Source organism: Anas platyrhynchos, chromosome 3, assembly GCF_047663525.1.
Source record: "Anas platyrhynchos isolate ZD024472 breed Pekin duck chromosome 3, IASCAAS_PekinDuck_T2T, whole genome shotgun sequence".
Lineage (NCBI taxonomy): Eukaryota > Metazoa > Chordata > Aves > Anseriformes > Anatidae > Anas > Anas platyrhynchos.
The window spans coordinates 38791255-38808420 of NC_092589.1; the positions used below are offsets into that span (position 1 = coordinate 38791255).

General features: G+C 49.8%; 1 protein-coding gene across 2 annotated transcripts in view; it reads right to left on the reverse strand.

Moving 5' to 3' along the window:
- Positions 1-12229: 12229 nt before the first annotated feature.
- Positions 12230-17166, reverse strand: part of TTC7A (tetratricopeptide repeat domain 7A) — a 165165-nt gene continuing 160228 nt past the window's right edge. For both annotated transcript variants that reach the window (XM_027454067.3, XM_072035724.1), the window contains one exon: positions 12230-15886. In XM_027454067.3, the coding sequence (XP_027309868.2) occupies positions 15665-15886 (222 nt within the window). In that variant the 3' untranslated portion in view covers positions 12230-15664. The remainder of the gene's footprint in view (positions 15887-17166) is intronic.

Sequence of the window (17166 nt, forward strand, 5' to 3'; positions counted from 1 at the left end):
AAGGAGGCTTGCTCCTGCTGGTGCAGGACCATTGCTCCTTCTTCCCCTCTGCCCTAAGCAGGGAGCTATTCAGCCTGCCCAGACTGAGCAGCAAAATATCTGTGTTTTGGAAACTCAGCCGAATCTGGTTTTCTAGGATGTTTCTCACCAACGCAGCTGTTAATGAGAGCCTGTCTTAAGACAGCTTAGACCCCACTGAAACGTCTGTTCTGCGTGCCCATGGCTTTACAAGGGTCTAGGTGGGTCATTTTAAGCCTGGATGTCCTAAAGCTGCTGCAGGTCTTCTGTGCTGCTCAGTTTTAAGTTGGCTCTGAGACGCTACCGTTTACAACAGGGCTGCCCACGGGTGACTGCCTTAATGTGTTCTCTGCTCATTACTGCACAGTGCATCACGTTTGCTCCAGTTTGAAGGGATTTTCATCCTTTGCTGTAGCTCTGAGCAGGTTTTATTGCATCTCTGGCGGTAGTCTGGACCCCAAGCAACACGCTGCACTGCAGCAGGAGCACCAGTGTGCCTTGCCTTTGCTTTAATGACGGTGCTGCAGGCATGTGGTAACAATAGTAAGGGTTGTGTGGGGTTGCCTGCTGCCTCCTCATGCCCTCAGCACGACAATGTATGCACTCACAACACTGTAAAATGTACTCCAGCAATCCCTGTGAAACCAGGGGGAGAGCTTGGTGCCCAACAACCTGCTTCAGCATCCTGGAAATTTCTTCTCTGCTTCTGAAACATGTGCACGCAGCCGTAATGCTGATGCAGAGGGGACGGGGCATGCACCATGCAGAGCCAAGTGCAGTCACAGGCAATGACAAGGTGGATTTCATTGCTTCTTCTCGTCTTGTGAAGGAAGCCATGCAAAGGACAGGGCCCATTAGCCCCTGTGAGCGCTCTGCAGGGCAGCCCTGGCTGAGCACTGCTGCCAGCCATGGGGATCAAGGGTGCAACGAGGTGAGAAGGGCCCAAGCACTCGCTGGTCTTTCCAGGCCCAGTTATCCTACAGATGTGTGTTACATTTACATTGTGGCTGATCGAGAGGGGGAAATTACAGCCTGGTAGCTGGAAAGGGAAAATTCCCATGCAGCACAACTGAGAGGAATAACCTTGGACCGTCAGCTGCAATCGGGTTCAGGTATGATAATGGCGCTAAGCTTTGCCCTATTAACCGCTCGATAGAGCAGCTGGGCTGGTAGATCCTGCGATGATATCTGAAGTCGTGTTTAAGATAATGTGGGCTTTTTGTCCAACACAGGGCTCTTCATCAGCCTGAGCACGCCCAGCGGTGTGTGAGGGAACACCCAGGGCCCGCTGGGCCCTGCCTGGGAGGAGCAGTCGCAGCGCCGCAGCGCGCCGAGCCCTGCTGGGTGCCCGTCCCTCGGCAGCCTGCTTGGCATGCAAAGATGCCTTTTCTGCAGTGAAAAGGGTTTGATTCACCCAGGCTGAGATCGCTTTTATTAGCATGGCTAAAACGCCAAGAGCATATACCGCTGATAACCTTCTGTTCGGTCGGATCATCTGCTACATATGTGATCCTAGCAGAGGTGATTTGGAGAGGTGTGTTTATTGCTTTGCACTTTAGCAGATACGGATGTTCCTGGCAGTTTCACAAACACGTCCTTGGCTAAAGTCTGTTGCTAGGCAATCGTTTCAGATAAGGAATACATACAAATCCCTGAATGCTCAATTTTTAGAGCTGTGGGCACTCAGAAGAGGTGTGTAGCAGGGTCCTGCGTTTGTCCAGAGCACTCAAAATGAATTTTAATCTTTGTTGGCCTGGAAACACCACCAAATTGTAAGAATCTGCGGGATATCCCCCTCTTGCATCCAGCCAGCTGCAGAATAGGCAGGTCGGGTGAGCAACCAGCCCCACTCCCTGCCTCAGGGGATAAGGTACAGAAAGGACAGCGCCCACCCAGGACTGCTCAGGGCAGGCTCTTGCACAGGGAGATGACAGGCAGGGATCACTCGCTACCCCTCTGTCTGCTTCTGTGCGTGTGATCCATGCAGCCCCTGCAGCTAGGGGCCACCTCAGGAGATCACCTCACGCCTGTCACCCACACGCCTCGTGACCACCAGTCACTGACGCCCTTTGTAAGCCAAGGGGAGCCTTCCCACGGTGGCTCTGTTGCTTAAATTTCACAGATCACGTCTACAACTTGGGTGGATTTCCTCTAAAACCAAACCTGCTTCTGCGTTCCCACCTGCCCCATAGCTTTAGGCCACCCAGTTTTCACTTGTGCAGACCTGAGCAGTTTTCTCCACCTTACAGTCTGTCTTTGGGGCTTCCAAGCAGTGCTGCTGGGCAGGGGGTGACCAGCACCGCTGCTTTCAGCAGCAGGCTCGCAGAAATCCATCTGGTCATCTCCTCTCCTGGTTTCTCCTCCGTGCGCGAGGCCGGAGCTACAAGCTGAGTGAGCTTGGCAGCAGCACTGGCTTTGCGCTGACTTGACACATAGGAAGCAAATAGAGTCATAAAGTATATGTGGCAGCGTGATGCGCACCGAAGCGATCCGGGGGGTAGTGTTTCCAGCGACTGTATTCTTAGTAACGGAGAGCAGCGGCCTGCCCACCTTCACTCCAGCGAGTTACAGCACCCACCAGGGAGCCTGGTGGCAGCAGGGCCCAGTCCTGTCCCCACAGGGCCGGGGGCTGTGTGGGCAGTGCCCCGCGCCCCGACCCCGCTGACGGGGGCCCCACGCTGCCGGCTGCTTCACGGCAGCATGGAGTAAAGCATGCCCGAGAAATGACTGTGCTCCCCCGGGAGTTAGGAGGGACCGGCCTGGCTAAAATGAGAGGAGAAAGTTTTCTACCCGCGTAGCTACTAACTCTTTATTTGGAAATACAGGCGCTGTTTGTCTGGCGCTTCTTGGAGCTTTGGCTTAATATTAAAATGACCTCCGCGCAAACCCCGGAGGAGAAGAGAGGAGCTGCAGCTTGCTTTCCATCAGCTCTCGCCTCACAGCAGAGGCTCCAAAACTGGGCCGCAGCTGCCCTCGCTGGTGCGGCCCCAGCGGGAGCGGCCGCCTTTCCCTCCATGAGGCCGCGGCCTCCTGACCCACCCCGCTCCAGCCCCCTTCCAGCACAGGTTGCTCCAGCACGGTCCCGTGGGGTTTTGGCTGTTTCCAAGCGTGTAACCCCCCCCCCACAGCCTCTTGGGGAAAGCTGCTCCAGTGCCCGACCACCCCAAGTGAATGAAGTTTGTTTTTTAAAGGGAATTTCTCGTGTTTCGCTGCTGCCACCAGCAGAGCCGTCATCTGAGCCACGCCGGGAGCCCTTTGATCGTGGATGTGCCCGGGGAGGGCAGGGCTCCTTCCTTCTCCTGCTGTTCCCTGGGTGCCGTGTTTGTCCCCACAGCAGCCAGCTGCAGGCAGCAGGAAGTAGGGCTATCTGCTCGGCTCCCCGTGGGTTTCAATGTCTGCTCGCATACTTATGGGCACGAGAGTTTATATATGCAAAACCTAATTCGAAGCGCGGGCCCATCCACTTAGCGAGTGTTTTACAACCTCTGGTCGCAGGGTTCAGTCCTACCTTTGCACTTTGCTGCCTCTATCAAGATGCCCATGAAGGCACCTCGGTGGTGCCCTGCCTCTTCTCCAAGTTACTTTTTAACCTGATAAGAATACAATTATCATATGGCCTTTAACGCCCAAGAACATAAATGCTTGGGCTGCAAGAGCTTTCCTGTGTGTTCGCCGGGAAGGCTTTGATCATGGTGGTTACTTTTGGTGTACCCAACACCACTCAATACATCCCCAATTTTCCTGTCCCTGTATCAAACACTGCGTGTGAGGGAGCCTAGAATAACAGCTGCTGCCTCTCATGTCAACCGAGAGGAGCACAGGACGCTGAAGTGTCTGGTTTCTCATCACTTATGGGATGGATAAAAGTATCTCTTGTACTGACTAGTGCATCAAATATGAATGATGCGGATAGAGTGGCTGTTTACACACAGTGATCTATTTTAGTTAAATTGAAAACACACACAGGGGAGTGTTTCAGCTTTGCGGATAGAAAACAGTGGAAACCTTTTTTTTGTTTTGTCTTTTCTGCTTGCCAGTGACAACTGGTTCTCAGGGGTGCTCAGCCTGCAGCTGGGAGAGGATGAGCTCTGCTCTTTTAGGACAAAAATCCAGGGATGGATCGCTATCCAGCCAGATCTCACCAAACCGAGGAAGGGGTGCTTGCCTCCCTTTATCATGCTAATGTTACCTTAATACTCCAATCTTTTGTACAGTGTTCACATAAGCATTTACAAAGCTGGTCCCTCTGGAGGATGACAGCAATTGTTTTGCTTAATGTTTAATGGCTTCCTCTCCCTCTGGACTCCGTGCCAGTGCAGCTTGTAATGAACAAGCTCTGGAAGAATATTATAGCCTCACTTCATCTATTAGGACACTTTACATAGAAATGTATTTTGCACCACCATGAATTATACAAACACACAAATTAAAGATACATATGCAATAACTGCACACACAGAGCATTGTCTGCAGCAAACTCATTAGCAGAATGAATTACTCGGCGGAAAATCACTTAACCTTTGTAGATTTCCTGGTACCATGTGTATTAATGCTGTTGCTTTGCTTTGAGGTAATGTCGCTCTGTTATCTAAAAACATGCTCCAGATTTGAAAATTAATGTTACAACATTGAGGTTTCCTCTGAACACGCTAATTATATAGAAAGCAAGACGCGAGTTCTTGTTTGCTTTCCCCTATCTCCTGTGTGCAAAGACTTCTGAAACCAGAACCAAACGATGCAGGGCTGAATTCGTTTTGAGGAGGAAAAGATAAAAAATGAAATAAAGGGCTTTGGTTTCCATGGGTAAATGTTGATCACAAGTGGAAAGCTTCACTGCATAATCCTCATCAGGATTTGCCTGCAGGGCTCAGTGGCTAATGTTTTGCTGTGGAAAATATTTCTCTAGCAGCAAAAAGAGATGGGGGAAAATAGCAGAATAACTGCTTTGGTTAGAAAAACAATGCTCAATGTGCACATGGCTCTGTCAGGAAGGCTGCTAGCAGGAATATGGCAACTGGAGTGATTTTGCAAGTAGTCAAAAACAGGATGCATCAGGAATAGCACACTGAGGGCTGAGGAATCCGCATGGAAACGCACTGCTGCAGGAAGCTCTGTGTGTGGGGAGACCTCAGCGGGTAGGTATTTTTGGTGGCAAAGCATCTCTGAAGCTTTGTGTGGGATTTTTGTGAGAACGGCTGTGCAGCTGGCGATTTCAAGAGGTGTTGGTGACCTGACTTCTGACTCGTTCAGAGGTAAGGCGATCGATGGCCCTCCTGTTTGGTGGGAGCAGAAACCGGGTTTTGTTGCAGAAATTGGGTTTTGTTGGCCCCAGAAACTGGGGAGAAGCGGCTGCAGGTGTCTGTCGGGGCAGGTAACCCACTTGGCAGCATGCTGCTGGCTGCCTTGCATGGGCACCGCGAAACAAAAGCAATGGGAAAAAAAAAAAAAAAAAAAAAAAGGCTAAATAATAGGTGTTAAGTTTGCAGACTTATTGCAGGGCCATGCTGATGGAAATGAAAGTAGACGGCGATCCTGACAGGGTCTAGACCAGATTGATGTTCCCCGAAGCCGTTGCAATTACTGTTTCCTGAAGCTGTTGTATGTGGGATTTGTGGGGCCTGATGCTGCTTCTGTGGCACAGAGTTGATTCTACTTTTGTTGGCAAAGCAACGTTGTTGTTTCCAGGCTGGATGCTGTATCACCCTTCTATCTTAGATAGCTGTAATTATAACCCTGCAGAGCACGTTAGCAGAGAGCGAAGGTTATTGATTCCCACTGATACATTCCAGGTGATATTGGTACAAATGGCACGAAACTTTGGCCTCGAGGGGAAAACTTCAGCAGAAGGCTACCTGGAATAATTAAACCAATCGTACAAGCTGTGTCATCCTGAGATGAACCAACACGCAATATTAACCTGGCTGAAACTCCAGCCTCCTCATGGAACCAGCGCCCTGAGCTGCCTGAAAAGGCTGGCACCTGGCTGGTGTCGGGCCTGAATCCTGCTCTAGCTCTCAGCATCGCTGAGCATTGCAACTAGCGAGCTGGGGAGTGAGTAGGGAAAACTCAGTATTCGCTGTGTCTGCACATCGGCATCACCTGCTGCTTTATCCTCTGTCCTTTACAGCTAGATGTTGTGAATTTGGTGTGGTGCACTTGCTGGCAGGGGAAAGGAGCCTTGGGTACAGGGGGCATCATGGACACTGGCAGTGAAGTAAGCAGAAGGTCTGGGAGGGGGCAGGGGAGGAACCAAGGTGATGAAGAAAGGACAGTCTGAATCCCCCAAATCTCTGTGCGCTGCTTTTCACTTGCTGCAAGAAAGCAGCTTCTAAGAAACTGCTAATTTATCGAGGCCGTGGATCAACAGACTTCAGCCTCCTATGAATTATGTGAGTGCTCTTATTTATTGCTGGAGGTTACAACAGGTTAACTCTGCGTATCGGGATCAGGAGATTTCTCAAGAGCAATATAAAGTGCTTCACATATGGGCTGAGCAACTGAACTGTAGAGTCTGTAAAGGCTCCCGATCCAAAAGCTGTAATTTGCAGAGACAAATGAAGCAAGGTTATTTATTCCTGGTGGAGGCTTACAAGAACATACATTGTACCTACTTAGATTTTTTTTTTTTTTTTCTATAAGAGGAATGGGAGAAGAAGATGATACTGAAGTAGACTAGCATCATGTCATCCTTCCTATAAGAAAGAAAAAAAAAAACATCAAAACACAAATTTTCGAATTGCTCTTCTGGTGAAACCAGATCAGCTCTGATTTTTGAAACAGAGGTCACTGTCCCGGAGTTAGAGCACACTGCTTTGTACGTTGAAGCTAAAACATAACTGTGTATCTTACCAGCATTATTGTAAATACACTCCTCAACCATAACAGCAGAATTCGAGATTTGGGCAAAAGCGCTTGCCAGCTACTGAGCAACTCTTTGTGTTTCAGTTTTTTCACAGGGAAGTTGCAGAACCCACTGTATGTTAATGAATATTGCTGTTTGCATTGTAGGTTGGCAACAGTGCTTTTTTTACATGTGGGATAGTTGGACGCACGGCTGCTTAGTTAGCATTTTAGTTTTCCTCGCATAGTTATCAACATGAGTGAAAATATTCATACGCGGATTTGAGCAAGTGGAGCCACTGTCATATCAGTTGCTCAAATGTTCAGAGAGGTGTAAGTTGAAGATATTTTTCAACTGTGTAAAAGAGCTTTTAGCCCCTAATTCCATAGTGAATGGTGAGTCCTATAAGATGAATCCTCCATCTGCTCTTTTGTAAACCATGTATGCTCCTCATTTTTACAGATGCTTGGGTTTTCTGTTTTTATTTTTCATAATGCTCTTCCACACGCACACTTTCCCATCTCCCACCTCACCCTCCCAAATGCAATCATCGCTCTGCATGATTGACCTAAGTGATCACCATGGTTTCCAAGTCAATTCAGGTCCCTGAAGAGGACTTTTAATTAAGAAGCTCTAATAGGAACTAGGAGAAAACTTGTAAGTCACTGGTCTTCAGGCTGAGAGCTACAGATCCCGGGGGTGTCTGTGGCCAACCAGCAAGGCACCCTAAGCACGTCCTTTCCAGGAAGGTCGTATCATACACGGAAATCTGCATACGTACATTTACAGATCTAGACATCTGCTGGAAGACTCCTAGGGAGCACAAAAAGTGGAAAAAGTCTTAAATAGGCTGCTTTTGAGAAATGGTAGTCACTGAGAGAGCAGTGAGGCAAGGGCTGGGCTGTACAGCAGTGGCTCTTTGTGTCCAGGCACGTGTTTGAGCCAGCCAGGCTTAAATCACCATCACCTGAATTGCAGATGAGTACATGGATGGGATTTCCAAAAGCACTTGATATTGGTCTGTATTTACGTGGCAGGAACAACCCCACCTTGTGTGCATGGGCACATATGAAGCAGTGTGTGCTGGTGTTTACTCAGCATCTCATTACCCTCCAGAAAACAACCTGTGCTGGCTGACATGGTGCTTGGTAATGCCATGCAGCAGCACTCCAGGATGCTTTCGCACCGGGAGCTCCAGCACTGGCCACAAAGGAGAACAAGAAGTGAGACTGGAGAACATTTTGGACCTTTTTCAAGTCTGGTATTCGCTGAAAAGCAAAGTTCCAGAAAACTGGAGGTGCATAAAAACTTGAGATAACTTTGGTGAATTGTTCTTGGCCGGAAGACAAAATGGAAAATTTAAATGTTCTGTGTAGATTGTTTTAGGACTAAACATCTTGAATTTCTCTTTCAAAATGCTCTCCCTTCTGGCAATTCTCTCAAAACTTCTGGTCATATAAATCCAAGTTATTGAAGATACTGCTTGAGGACTCCTGTCAGAACAATATTTTTTTAATTGGAATTTTTTTTTTAAGCTCTATTTAGTTGAAAATCTCCAAAGTTTTCCTTTGGAATGAAGCTCGAAACAAATTATTTTCTTTCAGCTTATTACTACTCGCTTAGCTGTCTGAACAAAAAGTGCTATGCGAGTTCCCAAGAGGGGATGATGGGAAGTTCGAAAAGAGAAGAAATTGTCAAATAAAAGATTCAGTCGTGGTAAGTGAGCCCCTCGACACGGCAGGGTCCAGGCCGGGACTGCTTGTGCCGAGGTGCCCGTGACTCCTGGCTGCAGCACTCCCCGTGCCTGACATGTGCTGCCCTGGTGATTCACAGAGCAAGGAGCCTTAAATACCACACTAATGCAACCTGTGGCTGAGCCCTCCCTCAGCTCCCCTGCCAAACCCCAAAATCAGCAATTTGACCAGTTTTGCAGAGAGCAGCAGCCCTCGCCTGGCCGGGCTCGCGGCAGACCTGGTTTGTATCCGCTGCAAAGGGGGATGCGGCACCTCCCTGCTGCCCTCTGGAAAACCCTTCCTATCCTCCAAGGAGGAATAAGAGCGGCACTATTGTAACTGGGAAATGAATTGCTTACTTTCTGGATTTGGCAGCTTCCCGTTTCGGAAACCTGAGATACCGACTCCAATTTCTGCTTGCTGCCAGCCCAGGAGGAGGGGATCCAAGGCCGCACATCCCGTGAGGCAGCGGTCCATTTGTTAATCGTGCCTGCTGGACAATGCCACTTACACCGGCCACAAAAACACCCCAAACCTGTGCTGCCCAGAAAATCACCACGGCCTTGAACTCCCGTCCTTCTGAAGCAGCTCCCGGCACTGCGCATTCAGGCGGCGTACGCTGGCCTCTCTCACAGGGCAGCGAAATACAGGACTGCTTGTTACTGATTAATTTATGAACATGCCAGTTTCCAGACCTAATTATGATATTGTGAGCAGCTGCATTATAAAAAAGATGTCTGACTTGCCATACATAATGTAATGGATCTTTTGCTTCAAGGACTCCGCTGCCCTTTGAAAGTCAATGAGGGCGGGCTGCGGGCCTGGCATCGCCGCGGGCGTGCTGCGGCAGCGTGGTCCCGGGGCTGTCACGATGCATTTGGCTCCCCGGCCGCGGTGTGGGGTGGGGTGGGGGAAGGATTAAGGTTCAGAGCCGCCTGTGCAGCCAGGAGGATGTCAAGGGGCTGCTCCGCGGTCTGTTTTTGCGTGTTTCTGTCAGAAGTGCTGGTAAAGTTGGGCTTTGCCTCTGTGAGAGCTTTTTAGTAAGGGAAATGTCCTTTACTTTACAACATAGTGATTCCTCTTCTGCTGCTTCAGGACACGTTACTGCTCTGTAAAACCAACATCTGTCCCATCTGCATGGCCAGGCCGGTCTGCCCAGCAGCTGCATCAGCTTTGAATGGGATCCGAGCTGAGGCTGGCAGCTCGGCAGACTCAGGGGAATGACCTGCAGGGGTTTTCCCTCCGTGATTCAACGCTTTCTTACCTTGGAGCACTGAGAAAGCCTTTGGGTCTTGCCCTTCGGCCGGTGGACCTGTGGGGACACTTTTGGCTGGGAGATGCAGCTCTTTGTTTTAGAGACAATGACTGCAGAGGAAATTGGTTTGACAACCAGAGCTAAGTGAAATGCTTTTGTGGCTGCAGATGGCAACTGCATAAACTGGTGATAGCTACTGCTACTTCCTCTAACTCCAGTCTTTACAGATCAGTGGGTTATGTGCATTTTTTGGTGACACCTCCTGAGGGATGTGGCTGAAGACAGAGTCAACATTGCTGCTTTCCTGGCTCCACGAAAACCTGACAGCCAGAGACAGGAGTGCAAGACAGCATCTGGGCTGCGGGGACGCTTCCCATTTCTTCCCTCACTGCTCACGGGACTGCTAAACATCCAGGCTTCACACTAGGCAGGAATTTGGCAGATACCGGAGTGAGTTTTCCCCATTCAGCAGCAGGAAGACAGAAGCAGAGGTGTGATTAGGTTATTAAAAGACATTCTTAAAAGATACTCTTTCAAGAGTACCATGTTCAATTGCTACCAAAGTGCAACTGCCTTCTCCAACACGGGAAGGAGCCCACGCACATGGGAGTGCCCAAACCACCTGGAGCAAATCTGAGGGGAAAAATGCTTATTTTTTCCCATTTAAACAAAGGGAATATCAAGCACCTGTGTGATGCAGCAAGGCCAACTTGATATGCACTCCAGTGAAGTTGAAATCGAGGAGGAGTAGCCAAGCCTATTTTCTTTGCGAGTTGCCCCTAAGTGGGGACTGAACAACCCAGTTCTTCAGGTCCAGTTTGGGTTCCTCCCCCTGCCCCCACGGACACCCCAGCCATCGGTTTGCTTCCTTTCTCCATATGGGAAAGAGGGGAAAGAGCCAGAGCTGGTGTTTGTTTGCTTCCATTTCCAGCTTTTAAGGCTTTGCTGTAACCATTGAAGGACTTAGAGGAACCCTGTCCTGCTCAAGCTGTGCTGAATGTAGGCATAACCCGAGCAGCCAGCTAGGAAGAACTGCTCTTCAAAAACCCTTCCCTTAATCTGAGCAGGACACTAAGGGTCTGGCTTTTTTTAAGGCCCTTTTGAAGCTTGCCCAGAAGATTAACGTGTAAATGCAAAGAATGCTCTGGAAGCTCTTGAATGGAGATAGCTATTTCCAAATGGCCATGGGATTAAACTGATTGTAGAAAAAAAATAAAGAGATGATTAATGGCATCGTGGCCAAAATAAGGTGAGTCCCTAAACAAGATGACTTAGTATTTGCATATGACCTTGATGTTAGTTTCTCACACTACCTTTGTTTATTTTTACTGGAAGAAGCACAAGAAAAGCACGATGCTCGCTTAAATCTGCATGAACCCAAACATCTGAAGCTACACTGCTCCTTTTTCCTGGCTCTCTTCCTCTCCGAGGGCACGCTGCTTGCATGCTCACTCCCGTTTTTCCCATGAACTGCAGGGTGTAGGCCCAAATGCCCTTTGCAACTGGTAACTTGCTAGGCACACTGGGTTCCAGTTAGTTAGTTGTTTCATAATGCCTCAAGTATCTGTGGCATGAATATATTAAAAGCACTGAAAATGGCAGGAAATAACTATGCATGAGGAGCATTTTTTTTTTTTCCACAGGGTCAATTTTATTCATCTGCCGAAAACATCTCCCAATGAGAAGAAATGTTAAGTTACATGGAAAAACGACCGCAAGAACCGCGTTAACAGCATCTGGGCGGCACTGCCGGGTGTGAAACGCGCCCCGGTGCCAAAGCTGGAGGTGCACGCTCTGCTCTGCAGCCGTGTGGTGCCGTGGTCCCTTTTGGCGGTGTTAGCTACAGACTGGCACGTCTTTCTGGGGGGAGGATGAGCTGGGTCTCTTAAGACCCAGTGGCCAGGCCGGGATAAGAGCTGGAAGGGTGGGAGAGCGCCCAGGGCACCTGGCCGGCACTGCAGCTGTCCCTCTGGGCACAGAGCAGCTCTCCTCTGCCACACACAGGGCCTGTGGGGGGGAGAGGAGTCCCAGCCACACACACACTCCTTGAATGACTGCCGAACGTGCCTGTAACACAGAGCAGTCCCAGGCAATTATCGCTGCGCCGAGACTGCTCTGGGGAGCCTTGCTTTCCTGGGCCGAATTGCAACTCTCGAATCTCGGTTGGTTTGGCTGAAAAAAGATCACGGCACTGGTCTGTTTTCACTGACGGCTGTTTCCCGCTCCGTTGTCATTAAAGTGAAATATAAAGGAGTCAAACTCTGGCTTCACTGAGACTGGTAAAAAATGGGGCTTCGGGGGTGTAACTGCAATTCACACCGCAGCAGCCAGTGCTGTGCCTACCTTGGTTCTCAGCCAGTGAATTTTAAAGCAAACACCCTCCAGGACTGTTCTCCATTTGGATTTATTAGTCATTACCAAGAAAAGATAATTAGCACTTCTGAAACATTGTGATAATCAGTAGCAGGAACTGTTACCCATAGAAACGGGCTGGGGTGCTGGTGCAGCGCAGGAGCACGGCAGCTCTGCTCTGGGCACAGCACCCCGCCTGTCCTCTGGACGGAGAGAGGACTCCGGTGGGCACAGCCTCAGCTGGAGGAAATGCTCATAAATACCAGCACGCTCATAAATACCAGCATCCGCGGAGGGGACGCCAGCTTACACAGGCTAAGGCAGGGAGTGGGGTCACCCCTTGGCTGCTGGGCTTCTCTGTTCACCTGCAGGCCGACTGACTGTTGGTACCACGTGCAAACCTGGCTGGTTAAAGGCAATGGCAAATATTGCTCCTTCACTGTGCAGCAGAAAAATAAGAGCTAGGTAGTTTCCTTTTGCCGTTTTTTATCTTTTCCCTGCTGACTCAAAGGAAAATAACCCTGTGGTGGAATGAAGGGAACCGGGCCGCACCTCGATCCTTCAGACAATGATGCTATTTTTTCCCCTTTTCTTTCTAAATTGATGAGAAAACTGTTGGACTCAAGTCAGCACTAAGACTCCAGAATCAGTACTTCCCTTATTATTCCCCAAACTTCCATTAATTATAATAATCTGTAATATTCATACAAGGGATGGGATATAAATCTCATGTGCTTAGTCTAAAACCCTAAGCATTAAGCATGCCGGGCTTCCTGCTATGCAAAGGAGTATTACTTAATCAGCTCAGAGGAGTGGGTCTATTAGATTTATCAGTGTTGGTATCTAAATAAATACTAGAATGCATAGGCATGTTTGTAGTCTTTGTTTTTGTTTATCTGTACCTGAAAGTAAAAAAATCCATGCTTAAGAACGAGTGCGGATGGAGGATCTACCCCCGAAATACTTGCAAGTCTGTAAACACCGCCTCCTCCCTGCCCTGTGCATTTTAGGGCAGTATAACCTCAGTCTCTAGACCTCAAGGTATTAGGAAGAAAACACAGAAATGTACCGGCAACCTTACAGAAATGCACTGTTCCAGCGAACGTGCTTTGTGCCCTGCAAATCCTGGGGCCGAGTCCAAATCCATCGCTGAGGCAGAGCTGTGTCTGCAGCTGGTGTCGGGGCTGTGGTGTGGAGATGCCTCACCTGTGTAACCCCTCTTGATGCTGACGGGAGCTGCATCTTCTGGCAGCAGAGCACCTCAGGGCTGCGATTCCAGTGCCAGTGCCACCCCCAGGGGCACGAAGCAGCTGCAGGGCCAGCACCTGGCTGGCTGATGGACACAAAGCACCTGCACACGAGGTCTGCGAGCAGCTGCTTGTCTGCTGTTACTGACCTCTTAGCACAGAGATTGCCAGAGCAGTCGCAGGGACTGAGGCACGGCTTGGACTCGAAGAGCTGTCTGGTTCACGGGGGTTACCATGGCAGTGCCCTGCAGGCAGATGCTGCAGAGGAAGGCGGAGATGTCAGACCACAGGGACTCTTCTGTGTCTTAGACAGAAGGCTCGTCTTGGTGGAAACCTGCCTCTGGCCTGAGGAGCCTCGGCTGGGGCCTGTGTGCCACGGAGAAGCTGGAGACCTGATGGGCTGAGTGCTTTCTGCGTTGCTTTCCCTCCTCCCAGCACCTGGGTGAGCAGAGGAATATGCTGGGCTCTTGCACCAGTCTGGTGTCACCCCAAAAATCGGCTTGGGCGTGCAACAGGCTGCGTGGAGAGCTTGGTGTAGCCTGTTGCCTGGGCGTGGGTGCCTCCAGAGGAGGCCAGGGCAGGAGCAAAAGCACAGGCACGGCCCAGGAGGTCTCCGCTAGCCTGCAGGTCTCCAACCAAGTGTAAACAATGCTGACTTCAAGACTGCTCCAGTGCCTCGGGGTCTTGCAGGAATAACCCCGATTCATTTACTGCCTGAGGATGTTAGGATTTCTGGAAGGAGCTAGCTGCAGACTGCAATACTGGGCACAGCCATCGTACACTGTGTGTTTCAGTGCAAACCCACTCGTGGAGCAGGCACAAGCCTTCTTTGGTCAGGAACGGGCACGTGGCCCTAACTTTATGTGTAGGAAAGCGCCCGCGGCTCATTTTTGCATCCCTTTTGCCTTGGGAGCGCCGCGGCCGGGGCTGGCAGCCCGTTACAGCTCCAGCTGGCTGCAGGGGCTGCGGGCAAGTCACGCAGAGCCAGGTGAGGATCGGCTTAGCGTGGGGTCCGGCAGCTGCCTCCCCACCCCGGCCAGCCAGCGGGAGGGCAGGGGATTAGGAGCTCTTCGGACGGCTGCGGGGATCACGCTCACATCTGAAGCGATGCACAACAAGAGCCCGCTCCGCTGCAGGCGCAGCCCCTACCTCTGACGTGAGATGTCTGCAGAAAATCCCAGGATTTAGTTTTCAAAGAAAAGCAATTCTTACATGTGCGTGCTGCTTTCAGCTCGCTTTCCCTTAGCAGAATGCTGCTGTCTTTTAGGCCACGACCAGACAGACATGAACGGGTTTGGTGCCGGGAACAGCACCGCAGTCAAGCACAGAGCTCAGTCACTATCTGCTGGTAATCGCTTCGTTCCTCACTGGAAGTGAGGGAATGGGTGATTAACGAGAATGAAGCTCAGAGTTCATAATTAGCTACTGCAAGAAAGGCCTTTCAGTAATATGTAACTGGAGATACATAGATGCTTTTAATGCTAGGCCAAGTGTGAACTGATTGGGTCTTTGGTCTTTCTGCTTTTGTGAATCACACTACAATAGCAGCTTAAAAATAAAAACTATTTTTAATTTAAACTGGTCTAGGCAAATGCCACACTAAATATAGTGTGTATATGCAGTATATAAGAGCAAGGCTAAGAAAAAGGATTATTAGAATAGCTGAAATAATTTTGTAAATGGCATATACTGCACATCTATATGGTATAATTGCCATTCCTATGCTGTCAGATCTGTGTGGAGGCAGCTAGGTGCTTAAATACAACTTGGTACATTAGTTGGGGCATTTACTCCTGTTTAGAGCTGGTCTGGGCTTTAACTCAGGGTTTGGGGGTTTTATCTTTGGATTTGGGGTTTTCATCCTTAATAAAAGCTAAAAGGTGCAAGTGCTTTGAACTAGATTTGAAATAGATTGTACTCCAGCACAACCTATTCTACAGACAGTCACCTTGAACCAACACTTTGAAATAAGTCTTTCTATTAACTTGAACAGGGGGTTAACCAGGCATCTGTGAAGAAAAAAGGCATTCTCTTTCTCTGCCTGTTGCAAATTCCTCTACAGTTAGACTCATCTCAGCTAAGCATGTAGACCTGAGCCCCATCCTGGAATTATTTTGCCCAATTCCGGGTTACAATGGCACTTTTGTGTTAAATCCAGTTTCTTCGCTGTATGTCTTTTTGTCTGTCTGTTGGTGTCTGTCCATGGAATGAAGAAGCCTCAGAGCTCCCTGGGTATGACAGTGAAGGGGATGACAGGACTGCTGGATTCGAGGTCCAGAGCGGTGAGGAAGCATTCGATGGCTGCTTCATTTTTCCCCTGAGCTTGCAGGACCTCCCCGAGGCTGTTCCAGGCCTGGTGGCTGGTGTTCTGGATCTGGATGGCGTCTCTGAGGACCTTCTGGGCCAGCTCCCTCCGCCCAAGCCTGTTGAGCACCAGGCCCTGCCAACAAACAAGGGAGGAGCAGTTAGCGGGGGCAACAGGCGGCAGAAAAAGGCGAGCCCAAGCTCCCAGCAGGCTGGGCAGACCTAAGCGTGCAGGCGCAGTAGCCTTATGCAGGGGATCCCCCCTCCCTGCTTCTGGAGAAGAGGAGTGATCAGCCTTTAATCTCTGCTTTTTCTGGTTGCGATCCTTTTGATTCTGTAATTTAAAACAACAGCTGCGAAGATTAAGCAGACCGAGTAGCTGAATTAACACCTGCATGTCTGCAAAACCCAGCTGAGGCTGAGGCGAAGTCCCTCAGCTCCAACACCTTGACCATACAGAAAGACCTTTCCTCTTGACAAACGGACTAGAGGGATGAGGCCCCTTTCCAGGGCCATGCTGGTCATAACGGCATTGGGGCCCCTCTGTCCGCTGTAGAGCCTAAGGCAGTGTGGGGGAGAAGGATAGAGGAACCTTGTTAAAAAGCTGTCCTTAGGGTAAGAAAAGACACAAGTGGGTGTAACCATCTGGAAGGAACAGGAGGGGGAGGATGAAAGAAGTGCTAGGAAGAACATGTTTTCCTATAGGGCTGGCGAAGATGCCTCTGAACCCACAAAGCATCTAACGAGCCGGGCTCCCTTTTAATTATACAGCCCCCAACCTCGCTGAGCACAGGTGGTCACGCTGGCTTTGGATACCACAGCGTATTAGTGGCATTTTCTTGCTTCTTCCTCACAGTGCTCACACCAGGATGGAGGCCTCGCCAGCTCCATCCAGATGTGGCCTGTGGGAGATGCTGCCAACACCTCCACGTTGCCTGCCAAGTGCTCAGTATGTTCGTATGCTGCTGCACCAAACCTCAGAGATGCCACCACCGCTATGAGGTGGCCTCTCTGTGAGGATGAGCTTAAAGGCCTCGTCCTACAGCGTGAGGGATGGCCCAGCAGAGTCCATGCTACCTTGCCAAAGCAACCACCACGGTGCAAGCAGCAGATGCCTCAAAATTTGTAAGGTTTATGCTCTTAGGGTCAAGTTCCTACAAAGCAAGAGCTCACATCTAAGTTGTCCCTGTCCTCTGCAGAAAAAACAACAGTCCTTCCCCATGTTGGGTGAGGGACTACAGTGTATAGATGAGCTCCTGCCATCGATTCCTCAGCCAAGGAGTTCATCAGCTCAAAGGTTTCCACATCAGAACAGCCCCAGTGATGGAATTCAGTTTTACAGCGCCACATGTAATAGCAGCCCAGTAATGAAATGCCATGGATTGGAAATCTTTTACCAAGAAAATACCACAATTT